The sequence below is a fragment of the Hylobates moloch genome, unplaced genomic scaffold, assembly GCF_009828535.3.
Source record: "Hylobates moloch isolate HMO894 unplaced genomic scaffold, HMol_V3 SCAFFOLD_24, whole genome shotgun sequence".
In the NCBI taxonomy this organism is placed as follows: Eukaryota; Metazoa; Chordata; class Mammalia; order Primates; family Hylobatidae; genus Hylobates; species Hylobates moloch.
In genome coordinates, this window is record NW_026652299.1 from 10,771,490 (window position 1) to 10,796,464 (window position 24,975).

The following is a 24,975-nucleotide window of genomic DNA, read 5'->3' on the forward strand; positions in this document are numbered from 1 at the left end:
TCTCTCAGATTGGCATTACTTAGAAAAATAACTTTCTTATATTTTGTTTAAATAAAAATAATTTTAGGTGATGGATCAGTTGGTGAACAATTCCTTTTTCCAAATAGTAAAATATGCAGTATATTTAGAATGTCCAGATTTATCTCTTTCGTGTGTGTGTGTGTGTGTGTATGTGTTTTTATGTATACACAGGCACATGTATGTGTGATTTGAGTCACAGAAAAAAAATATGTTGCCATGATCAAAAAGAGAAGCTATAGGGTAAGATAACTGCAATACTAATAAGTTATAAATGAACAAAAATAAAACTCTGTTGATTAACTGTATATAAGAAAATTTCAGGAAAATATTAATAGAGATGAAAAGATTGCATATTTCACTTTTGTATAGTTCATTTATATAGCTGATGTCAAGTAGTTATACCTAACATAGAATTAGAGCAAATAGAATGACTATCCTTTTTGTTACTAAGTTGTCCCAATAAAAAAATCACTTTAAGGAATTACAAGATAGAGATATTTCCATGTTTATTTCTAGGATTAATACAATTCAACAGTCTCAATATACTTCCTTGGGTCTAAAAAGGCATATCAACATAATTGGAAACCGTTAAGAGAATTTAAAAAGAGCTTAATTGGTATGAAATAATGGGTAGTGTGTTCATCCTCAGTTTTCCCAAGTCTGCCAGTTTAGATCACAGTAGGATTTTTCGTCATGGTGACAGAATTTTTCCAAATGCACTTAGAAATTCTTAGCATCTACAAAATGGGGGAGGCAGGGGATCTAATAAGAATATTTCAAGGGTCAGCAGCTTAGAAAAGATTTGAGACTTTATAAAGTTGTATATGAGATGACTGGATTAAACCTACACTTTAATTAATAAACTCAGGAACTTTCACATGACCCTAAAACAACCCATGTGGTGGGTTTTAACCTCGTTCATGAGGGAATTGGAACATTAGTTCAAGGCCCCCTCTCCTACTGTTAGAGCTTTACAAAAGATTTGTTTTTAAAGGCACATGCTTTTGTTTGAGACAGAACTTAAAGCTCAAAATCTCAAGGTCAGTCAACTTGCTATTACTAAACTTATGTGCAGCTAAATCATCTTCTGTAGATTTTGGGGTAATAATAAGCAGCAATAAAACATAGATGATTTGCATCAGGAAGACAAATTAGACCTAGCAAAACAAACTCAGTATGACTGTGCCCTTTAGAACAAAGTCAGTCCAATTACCTGTCTTAAAGAATAATAATTCATCTGAGATTAAATAAAGTCAGGAGTAGATCATTAACTGTGCCATGGGTTCTCATGGCTTTCAATCTGCTTTTTAATCACATAATTGATTATATACTTTTTGAAGCGGACAACATTTAAAATAGTAATGACCCAGAAAATAATTTCCTATACTTGGTATCAACACCCCCCAAAAATAGATATTTGGCACTTACTGTCAGGTTCATTAATGCATGAAGCCAGTAAGTGCGATGGCGGTGGTAATTGGCTTTTCTGTAATAAGTGCAAATGCACAGTTCTACCAAACAAATCTTTGCTTTCTTTAAAACTTCACAGCTGCCCCCTCTTTGACAGATAAGCACTTAGATAGGAGGACAAAGCAGAATGAAACTAGAATTTATAGAACTCCCAAATCTGAGGAAGTGTCTATACTGTGGCTGGGTGTAATAACATGTATGCATTTTTGTTGTTTTTTAATGTCTTAGTTGGATGTATTGGACAGACTGGGAGGAAGATGAAATAGATGACAGCGTGGGAAGGATTGAGAAGGCCTGGATGGATGGATTCAATCGGCAGATTTTTGTGACTTCAAAGATGCTGTGGCCAAACGGTTTAACTCTGGACTTTCACACCAACACATTATACTGGTGTGATGCCTATTACGATCATATTGAAAAAGTGTTTTTGAATGGAACTCACAGGAAGGTAAAAGACAAATGCTGCTGTTTTTAACCCACAGGCTTCTTTTTTTCACAGAGCCTTGTTGTGTTGTGTTAAAAATACTTTCAAGTTTATTTTTACTCCTCTGAGGTGGCTGCCAATAGTCTCCATGGGGTGGCTGAAGGAGGCTGAGCATTAAGTAGTGCAGCTGGCACTTGCCTCTGGGAGACCAGGCCCAGCTCACTGTGGTATGCCAGGATTTGTGGGATTTTTAAAAGCAGCTCTCAGGATATCAGAGCTGTTTTAAAATGCAGTTTTTCTACATTATTGCTGAGTTTTCTATAACCAAGCAACCCCACTCTATTAAAATATGTTCAATATTTTGAGCTGAAGTTAAACATTATGTATTATGAGGAAGTAATTACATTGTATTTAGTTAGGTAACTTGGTGACATTGAAACTTAAACACATAGTAGGAATGAGCTGAACTTCAAGCTTATTGGTATGAAGAGGTATCAGTTTCCTCTTGCTTTTTTGCTACAGTAACTGCAAAATGATTTTGAAATTCTTAGGTAAAATTGAGGATGATGCAGTTGTCTGTGAGACAGAGGCACAGCTGACAAAACAAAACCTCTCTATTTCGTGTTTTAATTACCTAATTACACATAACACCAATAACTGACTTTAACTGTGAGTTAAATAATAGAAAAAGGGAATGTTAGAAATGACCAAAATGCTTCCTTTAAGTTACATTGCTTTTCTTTTTGGAAAGAAAAACTGCACATTTGGCTAAGCCTGCTCCTTATGGATTCTGTTTTAGAAAGAAGTACTACACTCATCAGTTAAGACTGTTCTGTTGTTGATTGACTCTAACAATACTGTAAATATTTTCTCCAAATAAGTACAATTGGTTGGCATTTAACCTAATGTCACATACTTAACAGGTGCTAGATAAACCTTTATGCTTCTTTAGAAGATGTTGGTATATAAACAATAAACATAATGCTTTCATGGCCAGCATATTTTAGCCTACATAAAGGTGAGAAAAAAATGAAGAAACCATGTCAATTATTCAATATATGATAATTTGGTAAGAAGAATCCAGTTAAAAGGAGCAAAATTTAAATTTATGACCCTAAATTATTTAGATAATTTTCTCAATTCTCTAATATTAAATGAAGTGAATACAAAATCTTTTTCATCTTGTATTCAATATGTTTTTATTTATGGTGAAAGGTGAAAAAGTATTATCATTATTGAGGTATAATTTATTCCCCTTCTACAATCCTACATGTGAAACTGGACTTAAACGTTCATCACATGATTCCTCCATTTAAGGAACAACAAAACAATATAACTAGAATGTAAATGAATATATTAACATAATCATAATTTAATTTGCCAGTGAGTTTTTATCTGTTTACTAATAATAAATGTGTCTGTGTTTAAATTAAAATCTTTACCATCTTTTCTGCCAGATCCAAGATTTCTTCAATTTGCATTGGCCCAATTAAAGTAGGAGGATCCTTTTGACTCCCAATGCTGTTTGAACATATTCTATTTGTTGGTTATTGGATAAGCAATGTTGTAATACACATGATTATTCAGCTTGCTTGATTTCTATCCCAGGATATGGTACTGAGATATCATAAGCAAAAGAAACAGGAATGAGAGTAGGGAAAAGTCATTTTAGTATTTGCATTGTTAACCATATTTTTTGTGCCATAGATGAAATAATTTACATCAATAAAATAGATGGTTTAATAATAAATAATAAATTGTTTAGATAAAATAGATGGTTTCCTTCAAATAGCATGCCCTAAAACAAACAAAAAATATGCTCACATTGTGAAATCCATTTTTTAAATCTATCAGAGAAAATGAGTTGATATTATATTATTATGTTATACTTATTGAATATCACTTTCTCTAAATATCTAGTTATGTTTCTAAAGGTCAGTTCTGATTTTTCACAATGTGTTTATATTTTACAGATTGTTTACAGTGGGAGAGAGTTGAACCACCCCTTTGGACTGTCGCATCATGGAAATTATGTGTTCTGGACTGATTATATGAATGGTTCCATTTTTCAACTAGATTTGATAACGAGTGAGGTGACGTTGCTGAGGCATGAAAGACCACCCCTATTTGGGCTTCAGATTTATGATCCACGAAAGCAACAAGGTATTAAAAAACAAATAAAAATGCTTCTGAGATTCACATATAATAATACTTCACAGAAGTTATAAAAGATTTATCTTGACAGTGTTGCTAAAGTTTTATGATAAAAGATGTCAAATTCGCTCCAAAGTCAATCAAATCAGACTTTGTTATCATAGAAATTTACTTTTTGTTGTTCTAAATATCCTGAGTGATTATCCCTGGGAATTCCATATGAGGGAAGTTTAAGGTTTTCTCCAAGTATGTCCTTCTCTTCATGGGATTTTCATTGAAGAAGGCTATTAGTTATTTAAAGTAAAACAATTCTTTTAATGTTTTCAAAGAGTAAGTATTGTTAAATGTGAGAACTTCCTTAGTTTGAAAAAAACTGTTGAAAATTGAAGATGTAGTATACAAGAAAAATGTTATTTTTAAAAGTATCTTAGTATGTTTATCTGATTAGTTTCAATGTATATTAAGCAACATGTAATTATTTTAGATGACACAAAAGTAAAACCATCTATCACAATATTCATGTCTTCTTAAAATCAGATAATATTATTTTATATTTTATTTGTGTGAGTTATTAATACTTATTAGGACATCTACACATAGCATTACTCAGAATTTAGGTATTGAACAAAGAAAACCGTTTAGTAAATTATGTGGTAGGTTTTTTATGAGTCTAGTCATCGTTCCTTTTTTAATAGATATATCCTTGTAAAAATTTAATGAGTATGTAGTTCAATACATTTAAGATGAATAAATTATATTATGAATTTCCTAACACATATGCTATCGATTGGAAATTATCTGGCAACAGAGTTTTTGAAGATATTTCAGCTAAAACAGCGATCCTAAAGCAAACTATCTCATTCAAAAGCTTAACTTTTTTCCCACTATATTAAAATTGCTTCAATGGAATACAAATTCAATTTTATAAAATAATGGAAATGTGTACATGAGAAATATCAATAGCTGATAAAAGATAAAATTATCTTTTAAAAGAATGAAACAAATTATTTGGATGGCACAAGCCATAGCTATGGACAAGAAATGAAGAATAGAGATAATTGCCTGGATAGATTAAAAGGTAATATTTTGCTATATTCATATAAACCCTTCACCCCCACCACACTACCATAGTTTGCCTGTACTGAACAAGAGCCCAGGCTACGAATAGAAACAGTCCTTTTCATATTCTGAAGGATCTGCTTTTCAGGATTGTAGTCCTCTCTAACTTCACAATCCAATCAACATACGATCACATTTTCCATTTCCCTTCTCTTTAGAATTGTTCCTCTTGAATGTCATTGCTGAATTTCCGTCGCCAAAGTCCATAACATTTTTAACATCTTCAGAGTTTTTGAGCTTCCACTTGCTTTAGTGAGTTGTTTAACTAAATGCAACACATGTAGTGAAAAATGCTCTGGGCTTAGATCTGTCTCCTAACATCTCCTTTTAAAACTTGGGACTCATCATGAAAGATTTAAAAAAATAAGAAATACTTTATTCATAACATTTCCCTGATGGTTAAATAGCTATTTGTTATTTAAAAGCAGAACTTACATAGCACTGTGCCTGACAAACAAATTATGATAGGTAACTTGCCCCTACGATTTCTCTAATAGGAGGTATTTGTTTTTAAGGTTGCCCTACATATAGGCATTTTAAATAAATACTCAATGGAATAATGTATCATAATAATATACAATGAGGTACATAACTCTGATAGGGAATATTTTTGGTGTTCTGAAAGGTGCCATTGATGTATAATAGTGCAATGTTATTCCTTAGATGGACAATGATCTTTTAAAAGTGCTTTTCCCCATTTTAATTGAAGGGACATTAAAATAAAAAATGAGCTCTGATTACTAAATTCTTTTTCAATTTTTATTGTAGAAACCATAATGTTTTGTTTTATTGAGTGAATGTATTGAGAATAATTTATTGATAATTTTTATTAACTTAGGTGAATTAATCAATTGATTTGAGTTTTCTACCACTTCTTCATATAGCTAAGGATTACCTAGTACTTAACTATATGTTTGATCAAGCAATACAATATAGAAATTAAATTCCTGGTTAATACCATTTTTTCTCAGTCAAGAGACATTGATATTAGATAATCTAATTGAGTTCTAAATTTTTAGTATCTTCTACTACATTGATCAAAGTAGCTGAATTATAAAGCAAAATGCATTCCGATGTTCAGATGTGAGCACTTTGTCTTAATTATTATAATTGTCTCTCAGTGGTGTTACTCTTTGCCTTTTTTGAACATCAGATTTGATAAATATTTGAAAATAGATGATCTGTGTCCCATAAATGTTGGTTTCATATTGTCCTGTTAGACTGTTTTTTTTTTTTTTTCCTATGGATAAAATTCAGCAATTGAAGGCCGGGCGTGGTGGCTCACGCTTGTAATCCCAGCACTTTGGGAGGCCGAGGCGGGCAGATCACGAGGTCAGGAGATCGAGACCACGGTGAAACCCCATCTCTACTAAAAATACAAAAAAAATTAGCCGGGCGTGGTGGCGGGCGCCTGTAGTCCCAGCTACTCGGAGAGGCTGAGGCAGGAGAATGGCGTGAACCCGGGAGGCGGAGCTTGCAGTGAGCCGAGATCGCGCCACTGCACTCCAGCCTGGGCGACAGAGCAAGACTCTGTCTCAAAAAAAAAAAGAAAAAAAAGAAAAAAATTTAGCAATTGAATAGAAAACCAAATCTGAAAGTAGTACATATCTCCTTTGCCTAATGGAATAAAAGAAACTAATCTTATATAACCTTATAGCCTCTCTCTCTCTCTCTCAGAGAATACCAATTATATGACTTTATTTTTATATATAGTATATAGAAACTATATTTATTTATAGTTTTTATACATATGTATAGATAGTATTAATACACACACACACACATACATACACACACACACACACACACCATCTGACAAGACCACCATGAAAAATATTCAGGAATGCTAATAATGTAATTTCTAAATATTTTAGACTCAGTGTCAGAAAATTAGTCAACTAATCAGATCTCCCCTTACTCCTCATATTAGAAAAGACTTGTCAATAGCCAGGCACAGTGGCTAATGCCTGTAATCCCAGCACTTTGGCAGGCTGAGGTGGGTGGATTACCTGAGGTCAGGAGTTCAAGACCAGCCTGGCCAGTGTGGTGAAATCCCGTCACTACTAAAAATACAAAAATTAGCCAGGGGTGGTGACAAGAGACTGTAATCCTAGCTACTCAGGAGGCTAAGGCAGGAGAATCGCTTGAACTTAGGAGGTGGAGGTTGCAGTGAGCCGAGAATGTGCCACTGCACTCCAGCCTGGGTTACAGAGCAAAACTGCGTGTAAAAAAAAAGAGACTTGTCAAATTACTTGGAATATACCAGTGAATTTCAGGAAGGTAGATATAAATAGATAACATACTAAACAGAAAGCTACCTCTAGGAAAGAATTCTTAAGTAATTCTTAGGGATTTAGTGTAAGAATATTTTTCTCATATATTACTGTCATTTCTTTTGGTAAAATTTATAAGCTTTCCTTTTTCATTAACATTAGATATCTAGAACAAGTTTTAAAGCTTTCTTCTGCTACTCCTCATATAAAGAGCAGCAATTGTGTAAAATAACAGACTTTCTTTTTTATTTTCTAGGTTCAAAAGCACACTTTGATTTTTTGCACATTTTGGGGAATGAGATAATGAAAACTAAGTAATATTTTAATAAGGGTTGATTAAATGTATCCTATTATTTTATGACAAATAGGAGACATTTATTAACTAAGAACTAGCTGTAACTTAAAACTACTGGGAAATGGACTAAGCATTGTTATTTAATTTTCACAACATATATGTAACATAGGTACTATTGATTTATATTCTACATGTGAGAAACCCAAGCATCAGACAGACATAGCCACTGGCCCTCAAGAAACACAGTAAGCCAGGGATAAAACTGAGATTCAAATTCAGATGCATTTGACCATAAAGTATTTTTCTGTGTTTAATTTGTGTGGCCAATTTAATTTCTCAAAATTTTATATCTACTATACTTTTAGATAGAAGAAAAAAAGGTGAATCTTTTTTGATCATTGTAATTTTATCACTGGCAAATTTTGTATTCAAATATATATTTTTAATATAAAGTTCCCCTTGACTACTTTTATAGAATCCAGGATTTAGAGATTTTAGATTACACAGGACTAGTATAACAGACATAGCAGTTTTTATTTAATGTAGGACATATTTATTAATCACATTATTTTATAGGTTTAATAAGCTTTAGGTTTGGTGGTAGGACCACCATCACAAAATTTTTCTTTCTTTTTATTTTTCCCATTTTTGAGATAATCACCAACCCCCTCCCCCGCCGCCAAAACTAAGGAGTCTCTTAATATAGTTATGCACACACACTTACATAAGTAGCTTCAAAGCAAGTCAAATATAAACACAGTCTTCAGTGAGCATTTGATTCTGAAAGAGAAAAAGAATAAGAAACATTTTATCCTTTCTTCAGATTGACTGACATCGTTCAATGTCAATTCTTCTGAAATTATACTAGATTAAATGCATAATTCATCTGGCCTTAGGATGTCACTCTCTCAGCCTTTATCTAACTTTTGGAATAAATGGGATATCTACTGCCCCTTCTAAACTACAAGCTCAAGTATCTCTGCGTTAGAGAAAAAAAAAAAAAAAAAAAAAAGAGAATCCTCATAGTTTTACATATTTTATATTAACTGCAGAGAATTCTCACTTTGCCTATGATAAGACACTGAGAAGTCAAGAGTCCAAGACACATGTAGAAAAGGAGGTTTCTTTGTTCCACCATTTTGAAGAAAATTCAGATTAAGGAAAGACTGAAACAATGGAATTCCTTTGCGCTGGTTTCTATATTCTCTCATTTGCTCAAAAAAAGATATTTTATTAACAAAAGTTAAACTGCTAACGTCTAAAAACATTGAGATGTTAATATATAGGCTTGTGAAATGTTTCCACTTATTATTTGTGTCTTTACTCCCATTCTTTGGAAGTTGTATCTATCCACAAACTTGTACCTATGCCTGCACTCCAAATGATTGTTCTTGTCATTCAAACTGCTAACTAAAAGTTGCATTCACCACTTACTTATTTAACTAATGTTTATCAAACACACTCTGTGCTGGGCACTATTTGCAAGGTGGAGACTATAATTTTGCTTCCAGAAGATACAAGATTGGGAAAAATAAAAAAGACAAAGTTTTTGATGAAGCCAGGCAGCCATCTTCAACCAGATATTGAAAGCTATTCTTCATTTGCTTTCCTTGCATATTTGATTTTTAAAAACTATCTGCTTCCTAAAAGTAATAGACCTTTGTTGGTTTTGGTATATTATATTTAGTATGTCTTTTTTGATCTAATTTTATTTTATCCTATATAAATAAGTTAGTGTTTGAGGGCACAATTTTGGAGTAAGAAAATCATATTTCTAATTATAAATAATTATAATGATTAGAAATAAATGATAATTTAATACGAATTATTTCCTATTTCTACATAATGGAAGGGCCATTTAGATGATCACATATTCAGTATTCCCACTTGCAAATGAGATAAAACCTTCCTTGTAATTTTATTTAAAAAAATTGAATAAAATATATATGTAAAGTAACTAGCTCTGGGATTGATTATAAGTTTTCATTAACAGCAGCTATTAATATGTTAAGGATTTTTTAATTGATATATAGGTATGAAAATTTTTAGCACCATGTTTGAAAAGTAGTCACTTAAACATGTTTTAAAGAGGATATTTTTACATAAAATATTTTTCTAGTTCTCAGAACTTCAGAAAATACTATCATATGAGCTCTGTCTGGAACATATTAATGAAATTCAAAAATATGTTGGGTCACTATTAAAATAAAGATCTAAGTCCTTCTGAGGAGAGATATGGAATTATTCAAATTAATTTAGATTTTGGATTTCTATTATGACAGAACAAATAACCAGTTCCTCTCTCTTAATATGTAGTATTCACAGAAAAGAAATATATTTCAAAGTTTGAATAATGCTAATTTATTTTTAAATACTTAAATTTCGTATTCATTTAGAATGGTATGAGGCACACCACTGAATTAAGGAATATGATATTTAGCATATAATTTCAACATTTCAAAATGTCAGTAATTCCTTATTTTTTACCGCTTAAATTCTTTATATATTTCTCAAAATATGTTGAATTAATTCTAATTTTCTAGAATCTGAATGCTACTAAAATATTAAATACACAATTTCATCCTGTACAGAATGTGTACAACATAGAATAACTATGTATCCTGTGAAGCATTGCATTTTTATTCCATGGCCATGGAATAAACATGATGTTATCTGGAAGCTGCTTAAAGCATTTATGCATTTCCTATTAAAAAAACTCTGTATTAGGCTTAATTACCCTCTGAATTCAGAAATTGATACTGTAGCATGAATTATTAGCTTTCTTGGCTTTCATATATATTTTTTAATTTGTTATAAACACAGTGAATTAAATTTATTTTACAAGATAATGAAATGATAATATACTTTAGGTCATTTCTTCTGATCTATGGGCACTCAGTGATAACCTGTGGTAATGTGTTGAATATTTATTTTATACAGGTGCATTTTAGAGTTTTTTTCTTACTTCTTCTTATCCTCCATATAGCACATCCAACCTCTGAGGCTCGCAGTATAATAACCTAGTCTGTTACTTTAATCACATTTCTGGTATTTGCCCTTTAATCATTTTATTCTCTTATTGTATGACTCTAAGTAATTAAAAGCTCTTTATTTTTAATGTTTCAGTAAAATCTTCTGGTATAATCAAAATGTTATTTACTGATGCTTTGAACAAACTGCAACATAGAGTAATATGACCCTGCAATTACATTACCTATTGTATTGCTAGTGTTGAGTTCTTTTTAAAGTTTGACACATTTATAGGTAAGTATAGTCATAAGTGGCATAAAGATGGTTCAGTCAATGATGGACTGCATGTATGGTGGTGGTCCTATAAGGTAATAATAATGTATTTTTACTGTACCTTTTGTATGTTTAGATATAGAAATGCTATTATCGTTGTGTTATAATTGTTTACAGTATTCAGTACCGTAACTTGCTGTGTACAGGTTTGTAGCCTAGAAGCAATATTTGATATATAGGTATAAAATATTTTAGCACTGTGTTTGAAAAATAGTCACTGAAACGTGTTTTAAAGAGGATACTTTTACATAAAATATTTTTCTAGCTAAAATATTTTAGCACCATATAGTCTAGCTGCGCAGCAGGCTCTACTATCTAGGTTTGTATAAGGATGCTTTATGATGTTCACACAAGGATGTGATTACACGTTTCTTAGTATGTATGCCCATTGTTAAGTGATGCACAAGTGTAAATACACTTTCTTCCTTTCCTTTCCAACCTGTAAGACTAATTGGCAATCTAAATTGTATTTATTCGTACCGACACCTTTACAATTGTTAAAGGATACATTACAGCTCGTTAGGAGGAATAAGTTCCAACTTTCTATACCACTGTGGAATGATTATAGTTAACGGTGATATATAGTTTCAAATATCTGGAAAGTGGATATTGAATGTTCCCAACACAAAGAAATAATAAATGTTTGAGATTATGGATATGCCAATTACCCTGATCTGATTACTATACATTACGTTTACTGAAACATCACTATGACTATGAACAATTGTTACTTGTCGATTTAAAAATAATTACTCAATTTTATCTGAGAGTCTGCAAGGGTGCCTCACATACGTTTACGTTCATGAATAACGTATGTTATTCATGAATTTCCTCTCATGCCTGCTTAATTTATGTCTGTTGTATACCTCATTAGTGCCTCTGCTCTTTAGATCCACCGGGAGAACACTTTCGCACTTGTGAACTGTATGTTCACCTTATACCAGCAAGGCTGCTCATTTTTGAGGCTTCACAGATGTCCTGTGATTCCTGGAGTCCTCAATACACTGCCTTTCCAGTGTATACTGCACAAGAGAAAAGAATACCCCACCCTTGCTCCCAGCACTCACTTGCTTTCTGTTCCCTGGGAATCCAAAGCCACATTCTGAGAGCCAGTGGTCTACTTTCCAAAGAACTCAGACTTGAATACAGTAGGCCTAATTTGGAAAACTATCGAAGACAGACATCATTCTGTTCTTTCTCTTCTCTCACCTAGAACCTAACTTCACTCAGACCTCTATCTCCTCCAATTAATGAGAAAATTCTCCTTATCTACCAATGCATCACATATTTTCAAACATTATTGAATTAGTTGTGATTCAACAAAAATCTTGACTATATTACTAAATATATAATATACATAGTATATATAAGTGTATGTAATTACATCTATGTTCACCTCCTAGAAAGAACGTGAATCAGAGTTCTCTGACACATTTACTTTCCTCCTCTTGCAGGTGACAATATGTGCCGAGTGAATAATGGGGGCTGTAGTACACTTTGCTTGGCTATCCCAGGAGGCCGGGTGTGTGCTTGTGCTGATAATCAACTTTTGGATGAAAATGGGACAACTTGCACATGTAAGTTCTTTTCATGTTACCCTTATTGTTTATTGGGCTCTTTCTGAAGACTAGAAGCAGAAGAAACCAAAGGAATTAAAATGAGACTTGGAAAGAGAAATTCAGATAATTACTTAGATATAATTGTTTTTAGACTATAAATTATTAACTGATTAATTTTGAATATATAGATGAATATTGACAATGATGGTGTTTCATGGAGTTCACTGCTATGTGTGATTTGGTAAAGAAAATTAAATAAGTATATGCCACAGAAGCATAAGAGAACTCCACTATAAGCAGTTGCCACAAAAATGCATTGTTGTTGATTAGATAGATGGTAGGTTGATGCACAACATAGGCCTGCAATGACTTTAAATGGCTTCCTGACTCAGTTGTCTATATTAAGTGGTGAAGAGCGAGGAGGGAGGCAAAAAGACTTGTAAGGAATTTACAGACTATCCAAATAGTGAATTAACTGGATTGATTCATCTGGATTAAAGGCAATTTTATTAACTTTTGCTGACATTTCTCAATTTACTGCATCTTATTATTCTCATATGACTTTTGAAATTTGTTCTTTCTACCCCATGTGGTGTCCCTTAAGCACGATAACACCAAAAATGCTATATATGTATTGAGCACTATATAACATTTTTAGAATGACTTAATCTTGAATTGTGTGTTAGAGTTCTTCAGAAAAACAGAACTAATAGGATGTATATGATACACAGAATATTTATTATAAGGAATTGCCTTGTGTAATTATAAAAACTGATGAGTCTTAAGATCTGCAGGTGGCAAGCTGGAAATCCATGAGAGTCCATGGTGTACATCTGGTCTAAATGTCAGCAGGCTTCAGACCCAGGAAGTGCTTATGGTTCAGTTTATGTCCAAAGACAGGAAGAAACCAATGTCCCAGTTCAAATAATCAGGCAGGTGAAGTTTATTTTGTCTGTGACAGGTTTGGCCTTTTTGTTCCACTCTGGCCAACTGATTAGAGCAAGTTCATCCACATGACTGAGGGCAGTCTATTTCACTCACTTTACTAATTCAAATGTTAATCTCGTCGACAGCACCCTAACAGACAGACCTAGGATAATGTGTGACCAAACATCTGGACACCCCATGTCCCAGTCAAGTTGGCATATAAAATTAACCATCACAAATTGCTGAATAAACATTTCGTGTATTTGTTTTATCATTTATAATGATTGTCTCTTGTGAGAGAGGAGGGATAAGTGTAACAAAAAGAACTTCAGTTTATCAATAACATCTTATCTCTTCTGATGAAGAAAAGATGTATTTTTAAAAGGATATTTAAGATTTAAGACATATAAGAAAATACCTTAAAGATAAAAAATCCACTTATAATGCCACTATTCAGAAATAAACTTCTAAGAAATCTTAATAGAGTTTCTTATAATGATATATCACTGGGATTTATTTTTACTACTAGTGATAATAATTGTAGGTAAGATTGAGTGAATGCTTACACTGGTATGGATGTGGCATTTTGTAATATAGTTTGTGATTTCTATTAGTCTTTACAAAAACTATGTAAGGAAGATACAATTACTATCTGCATTAGTCCGTTTTTACACTGCTGATAAAGACATACCCAAGACTGGGCAATTTACAAAAGAAAGAGGTTTAACGGACTTACATAGTTCAGGAGGCCTCACAATCATGATGGAAGGCAAGGAGGAGCAAGTCACGTCTTACATGGATGGTGGCAGGCAAGAGAAGAGAGCTTGTGCAGGGAAACCTCTTTTTTTAAAATCATCAGATCTCATGAGTCTCATTCACTATTATGAGAAGAGCAAGAAAAAGACTTGTCCCCATAATTCAATTACCTCCTGCCGGATTCCTCCCATGACACGTGGGAATTGTGGGAGTTACAATTCAAGATTTGGGTGGGGACACAGCCAAACCTTATCACCATCTCATTTTGTAATTTACAATTTAGACATTTAAGCTAATTACTTTGCACGTTCACATAATTAGTGAGCAGAACATTTGGAATTTAGACTCCAAATTCTGTCATTTTTACTTAATATGAGCAAAAGCATCTTATCATGTAACCAAATATCTTTGTAAACATAATTTTTAGTGACTGCCTTTCAAACCATTTGTTTTCTTTTTAGTTGATATTTGGGATTATTTATGATGCATTGTTACAGGTAATTGTTTCTGTTACCATTTATAACGTTTTATGTATTTTACCATATAGTTTATGTCTATTAGATATAACAATTAGACATTGTTACATCTTTAGGTATTTGGAATAATACCCTCAGTTTTAAATTATTTTACTATTATTTGAGTTCCAGCTACTGGATATGAGAACTTTGGTTTCTTTTCTACTACTTTTCTCATTTCCTCAATTTCACTTATTATAAAAATTAGCATATCTGACCAAGAATATGATTTTGAATTACCAAAAATAAGTCCTTTTTTATAAAAATATTTTCGACATTTATATTTAGTTTGTTAATCAATTTTACAATATTTTTAGGCCTAGATCAGTGTTTCACTACTTGTATTGCTTAGTACTTAAACTTTTAGCACTCCATTGTTCATTTATTCATTTCACTGGTGTGTAGGATAGATGGAATATACCTTGAAATAACTTCTTCAAGAAGACTGTGTAGAATATAGTGGACCCTCTGTACTGAACACTTACACTTTCTTTCTTGTAATTATTTCCTAAACAATATAGTATGGAAACTATTTACATAGTATTTCCCTTGTATTAGGTATTGTAAGTAATCTAGACATGATTTAAAGTATATGAAAGGATATGTGTAAGTTATATGCAAATACTGCACTATTTTATATATAGGACGTGAGTATCCATGGATTTTGGTATTTACAGGAGATCCTGGAATCAATCCCCCCTGGATATTGAGGGATGACTATATATATTGCTGAGTTCCAAATATGCCTCCTGTGTATTTTTATGTAAACAGCATTTCTTCTGAATACTAATTCTTGGCTGAACAAAATCTCCCTTTAAAATTCTACAAATTTGTACCTATTCTATTCTGTAATTACATACTTCAGAACACAAATATGAATTTTACCTTTCTAGTAAGGTTTTTTTTTCTTTAGTAATGGAACTTTGTAAATTGCCTGTAAGTTGATTTCTGTGGAAGATAGTTCTCAGAGGTAAACTTTCTCTGAGTCACCAGGTGATTGTTTCCGTTTCTTTATTCTGTGCTATTATTTTTTAATTCTTATTTTATTGTTTATCATCAGAAAAGAAAGAAACCTATCAAGATCCACAGTTTGCCAACAGGCAGGGATTAAGCATGACTTTGAACAACTTAAAGTCTGCCAACTTGGCTGCTAGGCTGAATCTTATCTTAGTTACTGGGAGAAAAGATATGCTTTATGTGTACATTTGCTAGTTTAATTTTTCAGTTTCTACCAACGAGTCTTTTAAAGTTGTTTTCCTGGCATAAAATGAAATTTCTGCTAGCCCAATTGAATGACTCTGACATTTTGAAAAGATGAAATGTACATGCACACGCATATGCATGCGCACGCACACGCACACACAGAGTAGCTTTCAGGGACTTCTACCTGGTCTCGTCATGCCTTTGCTCCACCCATAAACTTCCTCTTAAAGATGGGAGGTAGCACAAAAAGTGCTCTTATTTTGGTAGGTACAGACCTTATAGTCTGTGCTGCAGGAGCAAAGGATCTCTCTGCCTACATGAAGATGGACAGGCTTTAACTATCGCAAGGACAGAAAACCAAACACCACGTGTTCTCATTCATAGGTGGGAATTGAACAATGAGAACACTTGGACACAGGGTGGGGAACATCACACACCGGGGCCTGTTGTGGGTTGGGGGGAGGGAGGAGGGATAGCGTTAGGAGATATACCTAGTGTAAATAACGAGTTAACGGGTGCAGCACAAGATGGCAAGTGTATACATATGTAACAAACCTACACGTTGTGCACATGTACCCTAGAACTTAAAGTATAAAAACAAAAAAAAAAAAGATGGACAGCTTACAGGCTTATTCAATTTCCAGTGGCATAACTTAGAAGGACTCATGAATGAATTTTTAAACCTAGTTCTATTGGCCTTGCAAAAAGTGAAAGTTCCCTTATGATAATGTCAATACAATGATCAAGAGGCCAATCCCTCAGAGATCTGGTAAGTTTTTATTTTTGTTCTTTATCATTGTAGGAAGTTACAGGGGGAGGGGACTTGCATTCATCATGTACTAATATTTGAATAGTATTTTGAGGTTAAAATTTTCTACTTAGTTTTTTAATTTCAGTTATGTGGATCATAATTAGTAGATCATTGGCCTTCAAATTATATTTCCTATTTCTTTCATTCTTATGCTCCATTAAAAATGTATGGGTTGCTTCTAGGTGAACATATCTGTATTGATTTAGATATAGGAAAGATATTGATAGATTGATAAATAAATGAAAAACGTTGTAGACTACAGGGAAAAGATGAGAGGGAAAAACACTATCAGTATAAAAGTGAGCTGGGATAAGCAGAAGTAAAAACAGGAAGAATTATCACTGAAAAATCTAGGAAGTAAAATCCTGCAAAGATTTTATCATGACTTAAATGAATCGTTATATATATATCAATTGCCAATTTCCATGTACATTCTGTGGCTCAAAAGAAAATGAAAGATGAGTTACAAATCAGTCCTCTGTGAGTTTAAAGCTTGCTCCTTTGGTGCACAGTGCAAGTGGAATGTAGGAAGCCAGTCTCACTGGGGTATACACTGACCCTTAACCTAGTCACTAGTCCCTGAGGAGAGAAGCCCTCTGTGGCACCTCTACCTGTACTTGTAATAGACACGTCTAAAGCCCTCCTATACCATATTTTGGATATCACCAAGTCAATGGCAGATGCTTCTCCTCACATCCACTTAAGACCCTGAGACTGAAAAATTGTCTTAATTGCTCACTTTCATACTTTACTGACTATTACACCTCATAGTTACATCTTATCTTTTGATCAAGCTTGTCCTTTGTGTTTATTTTAACAAAGTTCACCTGTGTTTAAATATCATGGTGGGAGAGGACACACAGAGATATTTGCTTGGGTACTGTACTCTATTAGCAATGGCCCTGTCTGACCAAGTGTGGTAGCTCACAGCGGTAATCCCAACACTTTGAGAGCCTGAAGTGGGAAGATTGCTTGAATCCAGGCATTCAAGACCAGCTTGGAAACATAGTGAGATCTTGTCTCTTGAAAAAAGAAAAAAAAAAACATTAGCCAGGCATGGTGGTGCACACTTGTAGACCCAACTACTCAGGAGGATGAGGCAGGGGCTCTCTTGAGCCTAGGAAGTTGAGGCTGCAGTGAAATGTGATCATATGTGCCACTGCTCTCCAGCCTAGGTGACAGAGCAAGACCCCATCTCAAAAATAAATAAATACGTAAGTAAATGGTCCTGTCACCTTCTCCAGATCCACGAATGGGTTTTCAGTATTGCTTTTCCTCAGCAGTGACTACCAGTCCCTCCTTTTTTGTATCTCCGACCTTTCATCCTTACTCTGCCTTATGTAGTTTCTTCTTTGCCCTAATTGCCAAACCAAAAACAACAAAACATGTTCAGTAGTTTCTTGGAAGCCACAGATACAAATATCTTAATAGGACCTCTAGCTAAGCACATGCTTCAGTAGCACTTGAAATGATTCAGACTGGTGCTTAACTATGGAAAAAAACAACAGAAAGAGAAGAGTATTTATTTCTAAACAACCCAGGCTATCACCGCATATCTCTGTGTAAATAAAAATTAAATGACTTTGGCTTGTAAGGAAATACTATGTACAATGTTGTTTACAAAGCTGACGTTGGAAAATCTGTTATCATGGTGGTACACATGTGATTTTACGCCTGGTGAAAGTTAGAGAAATTTTTTCCTGAGACTGTTGGTCTCTTTCTAATATCTATAATTCATATATGAGGTAACCCCAATGCAATAAAAGGGAAAAGAAAGAGGATTTTGTCTATACTCATTGCACTAGACAATGTTAAATCAACACAAATAAGTGCTCATTTGAGAATTTGTAGTTGCATTTGGCTGTTAAAAATTCTGCTATATCTTCTAATATAGCCTGCAACTTGCCTAGGTTCCTTTCAAGTATATTAGGAAATATTAAGGGGAATAATATAGTAATCATTTCATGCAAAGAAAGAACACAAAGTTTGTTTATAGAAATATAGAAATTATTTCAGTTCCTTTTTATTTAATTGTAAAGGTTTTTCAAAGATATGTTAGCCTTAGTTTGCAGATGAAAAAATTAAACTGCAGACAACTACAAATGGAATTCATGGTTGCTGAGTACAGTAGTGCATAGGAAATATCAGTATGCCACTAACCTCTCATTACTGTTGATTCTTCTGGATGTCTGATTTAGTTCAGTCTAGATTATAGTCATGTGAACTGGAATTATCTGGATTAACTGTGCAATCTGAGTCAAACAAGCAAAACAAAGTTGCAGCCATTGTGACGTGATCTTCCTGGTTTCAGCCATCCTTGTTAAATTGACATCAAATGAACAAAAACCCCCTGGCAAATGTTCAAGCTGGACTAAACACCAATGACTGTTTCTCAATGAACTTGCAACATAAGGCTATGCCAGAAAAGGCATGTACCCAGCAGAAAAATACTGACATGCTACATGATTGATTAAGGATGAATTCTAATGCCATGCTTGGAAGGAATCAAGAATGAGAGTAGGCTGGACTCTTTGTCTTTTTGAATCTTGTCTGTCGTGGTCAAATCCTCTCACAACTAGAAATGATGCCGGTTGTAGCATAGTAACTTGGAACTTACTACCCCTGAGAAGCATGTGTAAAGCTAGGTGATCAATTGCCAAGCAAACTATATTTCTCTCGACATGTTTGTGGGAAAAAAAAATCACAACATAGAATATTAATAAATGAAGACATGAACAATCCCAAAAAGTAAGTCAGATTCCAAAGACAGTGAGTAACTATTAACAACAACTTCAAAAAACTCCAGCAAGATTATTTTGTCTAAAGAAACAGTAATTCTTTTAATTCTTCTTTAGTGGCCTAAAAATAAGACAGAATTTTTCAATGTGCCTTACTCCCAGGAGAGCAACTTGAACATTGCAAAAGCATTGGTTATCCAAGGGACAGCATTGCACAATTATGTGTCAGTGGTACTCTGTGACCTTTATCACCTTCTGGAGCTCCAGATATATTCCTCTGTCAAGAAACAGGACTTCACTATGGTGAACCATTTATCTGCTTGGCTGTGACAAGCCTTATGTCCTAAGATATATGCAATCTAATGTGTAGTAAAAAGTTTAAGGCAGTAAAAAGTTTAGAAGCCCATCCAGATGAATATTTATGGCTCTCTGTGCATAGGAGCTCACAGAAGATTATGTACCACTTAGGTTGGCTGCTCAGAAGACCACTCTATCTAATGAAAGGTCATCCTGCTATGATCTAACGGAGAAAAATCAAAACCTATAGCAGCATTTTTCACACAGTCTTCTGGTGTAGGCGAGCTTATAAAAAGAGATCCAGCAAACCACAATATCATGTTTTCTTTTTGGTTCTTTTCTCTCTCCCTGCTCAAATAAAGAGGCAATAAGAGATTCTGGACACCCAAAATGAAGAAATAAACAAACAAATATTTCTCAATATTAGATAAGCAGAAACAATAGAAAGACATTTTATTTTATTTTTTGTCCCAGGACAAATGCTATTATGACTAAGTTATAATTCTGATGCAATTGACAGCAAAGCATCAATTCAGGGAAAAATTAATTTAGAATAGATCACCATGGTGGGTTTGAAAAGAGAAAAAGCAAAGTCAGAAACATCAGAACTTGTTCATGCATACCACAGGTTATTAAACTGAGGTCAGGAATATGTCTTGAGTCCAGAAGCTGAGCTGAGTTCCCAATCTGAGATAATTCAAACTAAAATAAATTAAAAAAAATAGTTTATTAGCAGCATTTCCTACTTCCCAACATTATGACCTGGACATTAACTCTAGCCAGTTTTTGCCAAAGAAGAATAATTCTGGAATGCATATTTTCTTTTGTAGTGCCTTGGAGATTCATGCATAGGCCTTCTGATTTCATTGTTCTCACAGCAGGTACCACAGTGTGTGTAAAAATTAATAGTTCCATGACAAGTATACCGTGATTCATGTTATTTTACTTTTGATCCTGGTTGAATTATAGGATTATTTATTACTTTGTCAATTTCTTATTGGTGAGATCATGCTGTAGAATTTTTGCTAGAAATGGTTCTGGCAGTAGAATTACAGGTTTTGTATCAGTTTTCAAATGCATAGTTCAAAGCCCAACTCTGAAGTAAAGCGTTCAATTCCAGCACTTGTTAATATACTAAAAGCAATTTTTGGCTGTGCTCAAACACCCAGGTGCTATGTAGATTTAGTCACATTATGCATTGGAACAAAATAATATATATATGTCTTTATATATTCACCCTTTTGAGTATAGGTGGAACTTTGTCTCTCTTCTTTCTGTCTACATATCCCTTTGTCTTTATCTTTTATCTTTTTGTCTTTGTCTTTTATCTTTTTGTCTTTTGCAACTTTATCCATGTCCTTGGGTGATAAAAGAAGAGAATTAGCTGCTTAGCCAGTTGAAGGGATGTGGTTTTCCTGAAGGATTTATACAGCTCCCACAAATAGAATCTCTCACTACAATAATGCCAATCTCTGTTAATTCCAGTAATCAGTCAACAAATAATTTTGAGCATAAACTCTACACCCCGTTCTGTTCTATGTATTGTTCCTTTCTGTATGTGAAATTATTCTTTCTACATTCAAGAAGCTCCTCAAGTGGAGACATCATAATTTGTAAAAATTAATTATAAAACAGATGCTTTGTAGAGACCTTGTTTAATGCCGGGGAAAAAACTATGCATTTTGAACTTCTAAGCTGCTGTCTTATCTGGATTACCACTTAGCACATTAAATGTTTTCTTTATAATGGATATTGCTAGCTAGCCTATTATCATGAACCTAAACCAGCCTGATAGTCTGCATTGATAATGTGGCTTCTTTGTGATATAACCGCTGATTACATCTGGAAGGCTTGGGCAGGGCTGGAATTATTATAATTAATGATGTTTTACGCCTTGGGAGAATTTGGAAATCAGAGCTAAGAATAAAAAGAAAAATTCTTACGTCAAGAACAATGAAGAATCTGAGATTTTACCCTGATTACAAACTAGCATGTTAGCCTGAGATTCATGGATTCTGGTAGAAGACACAGGATTCCTGGATTGGACACAATGGATTTTATCCCTCATGCCACAGCAGGCCATATAACGTTCATGTTTACATTGGTTCTCCTTGACACGCCCCCCTCTACCCTTTTACAGTCCATGAAACACAAATCATTTACTTTAACCATTGATTGCCACATATTCTCTTCTCTTTCTAGACTATTTAATTCACTTAGATACAGAAGAATAGTAAGACTCAATTTGTGAATAAATCCCATTTAACCAAATTCCTAACATTTGCTTAGAGAACCTGGAACATACGGAGAAAAAACAATGCATAGAATCCCAATACATAAAAAGATAGTTTTGATTAACATAATACTTCTAGAAACCTTAAGTAGGTCTGAGTTTTTCTCCTACTTGCAGATCAGCAAAGTGATTATAGCCATCAAAGCTGTGTGCTATTGCATTGTCTTTTTATTTTAATTCTCAGTGTACTTATTTATAAGATGGAGGTACTAAAATTTTTTGCCATATATGCCTTATAGGTTATCATAATGATCAATTAAGACTATGAATAAAAGCTCTTTGAAAAGCAAAACTACACACCCAGCATAAATATAAAGTGGTATTGTGTTCTTGTTGCTAATGTTGTTGTTACTTTGGTCAGCGTTGTTTAAAATAAATCTTCAAAGTTCTTGACTTTGTTGAAAGTCAAATCAAATACATCTTACAAAGCTACATCTTCCTACTTAAAGTGTTTTATTTGGGAAGTAATAATTGCAGTTTGGGGCACACCCACAGACTAGATGATCTTCTGTATGGCCGGAAAACAAAGAGAAGGTTGGAAGTTTTCTAAAAAGCAGAAATGTTGCATGTTGTTTTGCAAGAAAGCTTATTGGCACTATTAAAGTTTTGGGGAGCTCACAAACTCTGATTGGTGAGTGACAGAAGTGAGTAAAACTAGTTTCAGAGCTGCAGCAGGTTGTTTCAGTAGCTATTCAGTAAAACTGGTTTCAGGTTAAAACAGGCAGTTCCAGCATCCAGGCTTGCAGAGAATTACATTCCTCCAGCATGATATGTACCCTGAGTGCTTTTCCCTCTTTACTTCTGAGTAGTGTTTTAGTTGTATATGGCAAGAATAACCCAATTTACATGATCAACTTTCACACAGTAGAATACTTGCTGCCAGAAAAATTTAAAATTTTCTTTTTCTCAAAGATCGCTGTCACCACAATGTTTTATATTTTCCATTAAGTTAAATGAGACAACATTTTGTTTTTTTGTTTTTTTTTAATTTTTGTATTTATTAATTTTTTTGCACACAAAAACAATAAACATTTTCTAAAAATACATACAAACAAAAAGATGCGTATCAAACATATTAGGAAGGTTGCACATGGGAAGTCGGGGAATAGAAATGGGGGGTGGGAATTAAAATAAATGAGAGAGGGACTTTATATGGATCAGTGATAATAACTCAATCCTCTATTTGACAAAGAAGAAGGAGAAGGAGGAGGAAGAAAAAGAAAGTGGGATAAAGGATCAGAAAGGGAGGAAAATAGAAAAAATTAGAGTATGACTCCAGGATAGACCTGTTTTGTTGTCACTGAGTTGGTTGGTTGGTTTGTCTGTTGTATTTTTCATATGTTTCGCCATGTTGGCCAGACTGGTCTCGAACTCCTAGCCTGAAGCGATCAACATTTTGTTACTATAGCAAAACTTATTTCTGTGTGTGTTTGATTATGGTAAACTTTATGAGTATCACATATTTTTGAATTTGAAGTATGTAAAATTTTAGGACACTATTTTTGTATATATTTAAGGTGTACAACATAATGTTTAAATATACATAGTGAAATGGTTACTATAGTCTAATTAATATATCCATCATCTCTTATAGTCACTCTTTAGTGTGTGCATGTGGTAAGAACACCTACAATCTACTCTCAGCAAATTTCGAATGCATATTTTAACACAATATTATAACTATAGTCTTTGTATTGTATGTTGGATTTGTAGACTTATTCATCCTACCTATCTGCCACTTTGTGCTCTTTGACCTACATCTCCTCTTTTCCTCTCCCTTACCACTTTATTCTCTATGTATTCGACTTAGAAATTGTGATACACACATACACACCCTTACCTACCAACCTACATATATAATGGAATATTACTCGGCCTTTAGAAAAAGGAAATTCTGTCAATTGCAACAACTTGCATGAACCTGGATGACATTGTGCTCAATAAAATAAGCTAGACAGAGAAGGACAAATACCTCATCCCACTGATATGTGGAATCTAAAACAAACAAAAAAACTCTACAAAATTTAAATTTTAATGGACTGACTGTAGCTAATATTGTTCATATACCTTGGGTTTTTTTTGAACTCTAGTTAATCCTGGAGAAGCACTACCTCGCATATGTAAAGCTGGAGAGTTTCGCTGCAAAAACAGACACTGTATTCAAGCTCGATGGAAATGTGATGGCGATGATGACTGCCTAGACGGAAGCGATGAGGATTCAGTAAACTGCTGTATGTTCTCCTTCAAGTCACCTAAAAATTGTATTTTCCTGAGTCTTTGAGTGTGTGAATTATCAAGGCGGTTTGTGACAATCTGAAGATATCTTTGATGCAAATTGAACCTAGTTTAATTTTTCAGTCATCCTTTTGCATAAAGAGTAGACCATAGATTGCCTCCTTTGCATAGTTTCAAAGCAGTTTTTCTCATCCTTTTCCATTCTTCATATTATCATTTTAGTTGCTCTAAGAATTTTCTCCCTTTATATTCCATGATATCAGCGCCACCACGCCACGGTCAGAGGTTGCTGTAGGGAAATTCTTTGGATTTCTGAATTTAAAGATGTGGAAAATCAATTTAAACCCCCTCAAGACAAAATTATTGGTACAGAAGGTCACGATCCACTCCACTGCTCTTTGGCAAAAGAGCCTTGAAGAAGATCCAAGGAAACAGACATGGGTTTGGAACATGTTACTATATAGCTTCACTGTCTCAGGACATGGTAGAAAACACATATGGGCACTCAGAAATCAAGGTTTGACATTCCCCTCTTTGGCTTCTATTTATTTATCATCTGCTGGGATAGGAATAGTTTCATGG

The 24,975-nt window shown here is 33.8% G+C and overlaps 1 protein-coding gene across 2 annotated transcripts in view; it reads left to right on the plus strand.

The window, feature by feature from the left end:
* The window catches only part of LRP1B (LDL receptor related protein 1B), a 1,938,417-nt gene that overhangs the window by 1,132,127 nt on the left and 781,315 nt on the right, over nt 1-24,975 (plus strand). For both annotated transcript variants that reach the window (XM_058434432.1, XM_032145942.2), the window contains exons 13-16: nt 1,720-1,939; nt 3,889-4,078; nt 12,514-12,636; nt 24,249-24,389. In XM_058434432.1, coding sequence (XP_058290415.1) covers nt 1,720-1,939; nt 3,889-4,078; nt 12,514-12,636; nt 24,249-24,389 — 674 coding nt within the window. The remainder of the gene's footprint in view (nt 1-1,719; nt 1,940-3,888; nt 4,079-12,513; nt 12,637-24,248; nt 24,390-24,975) is intronic.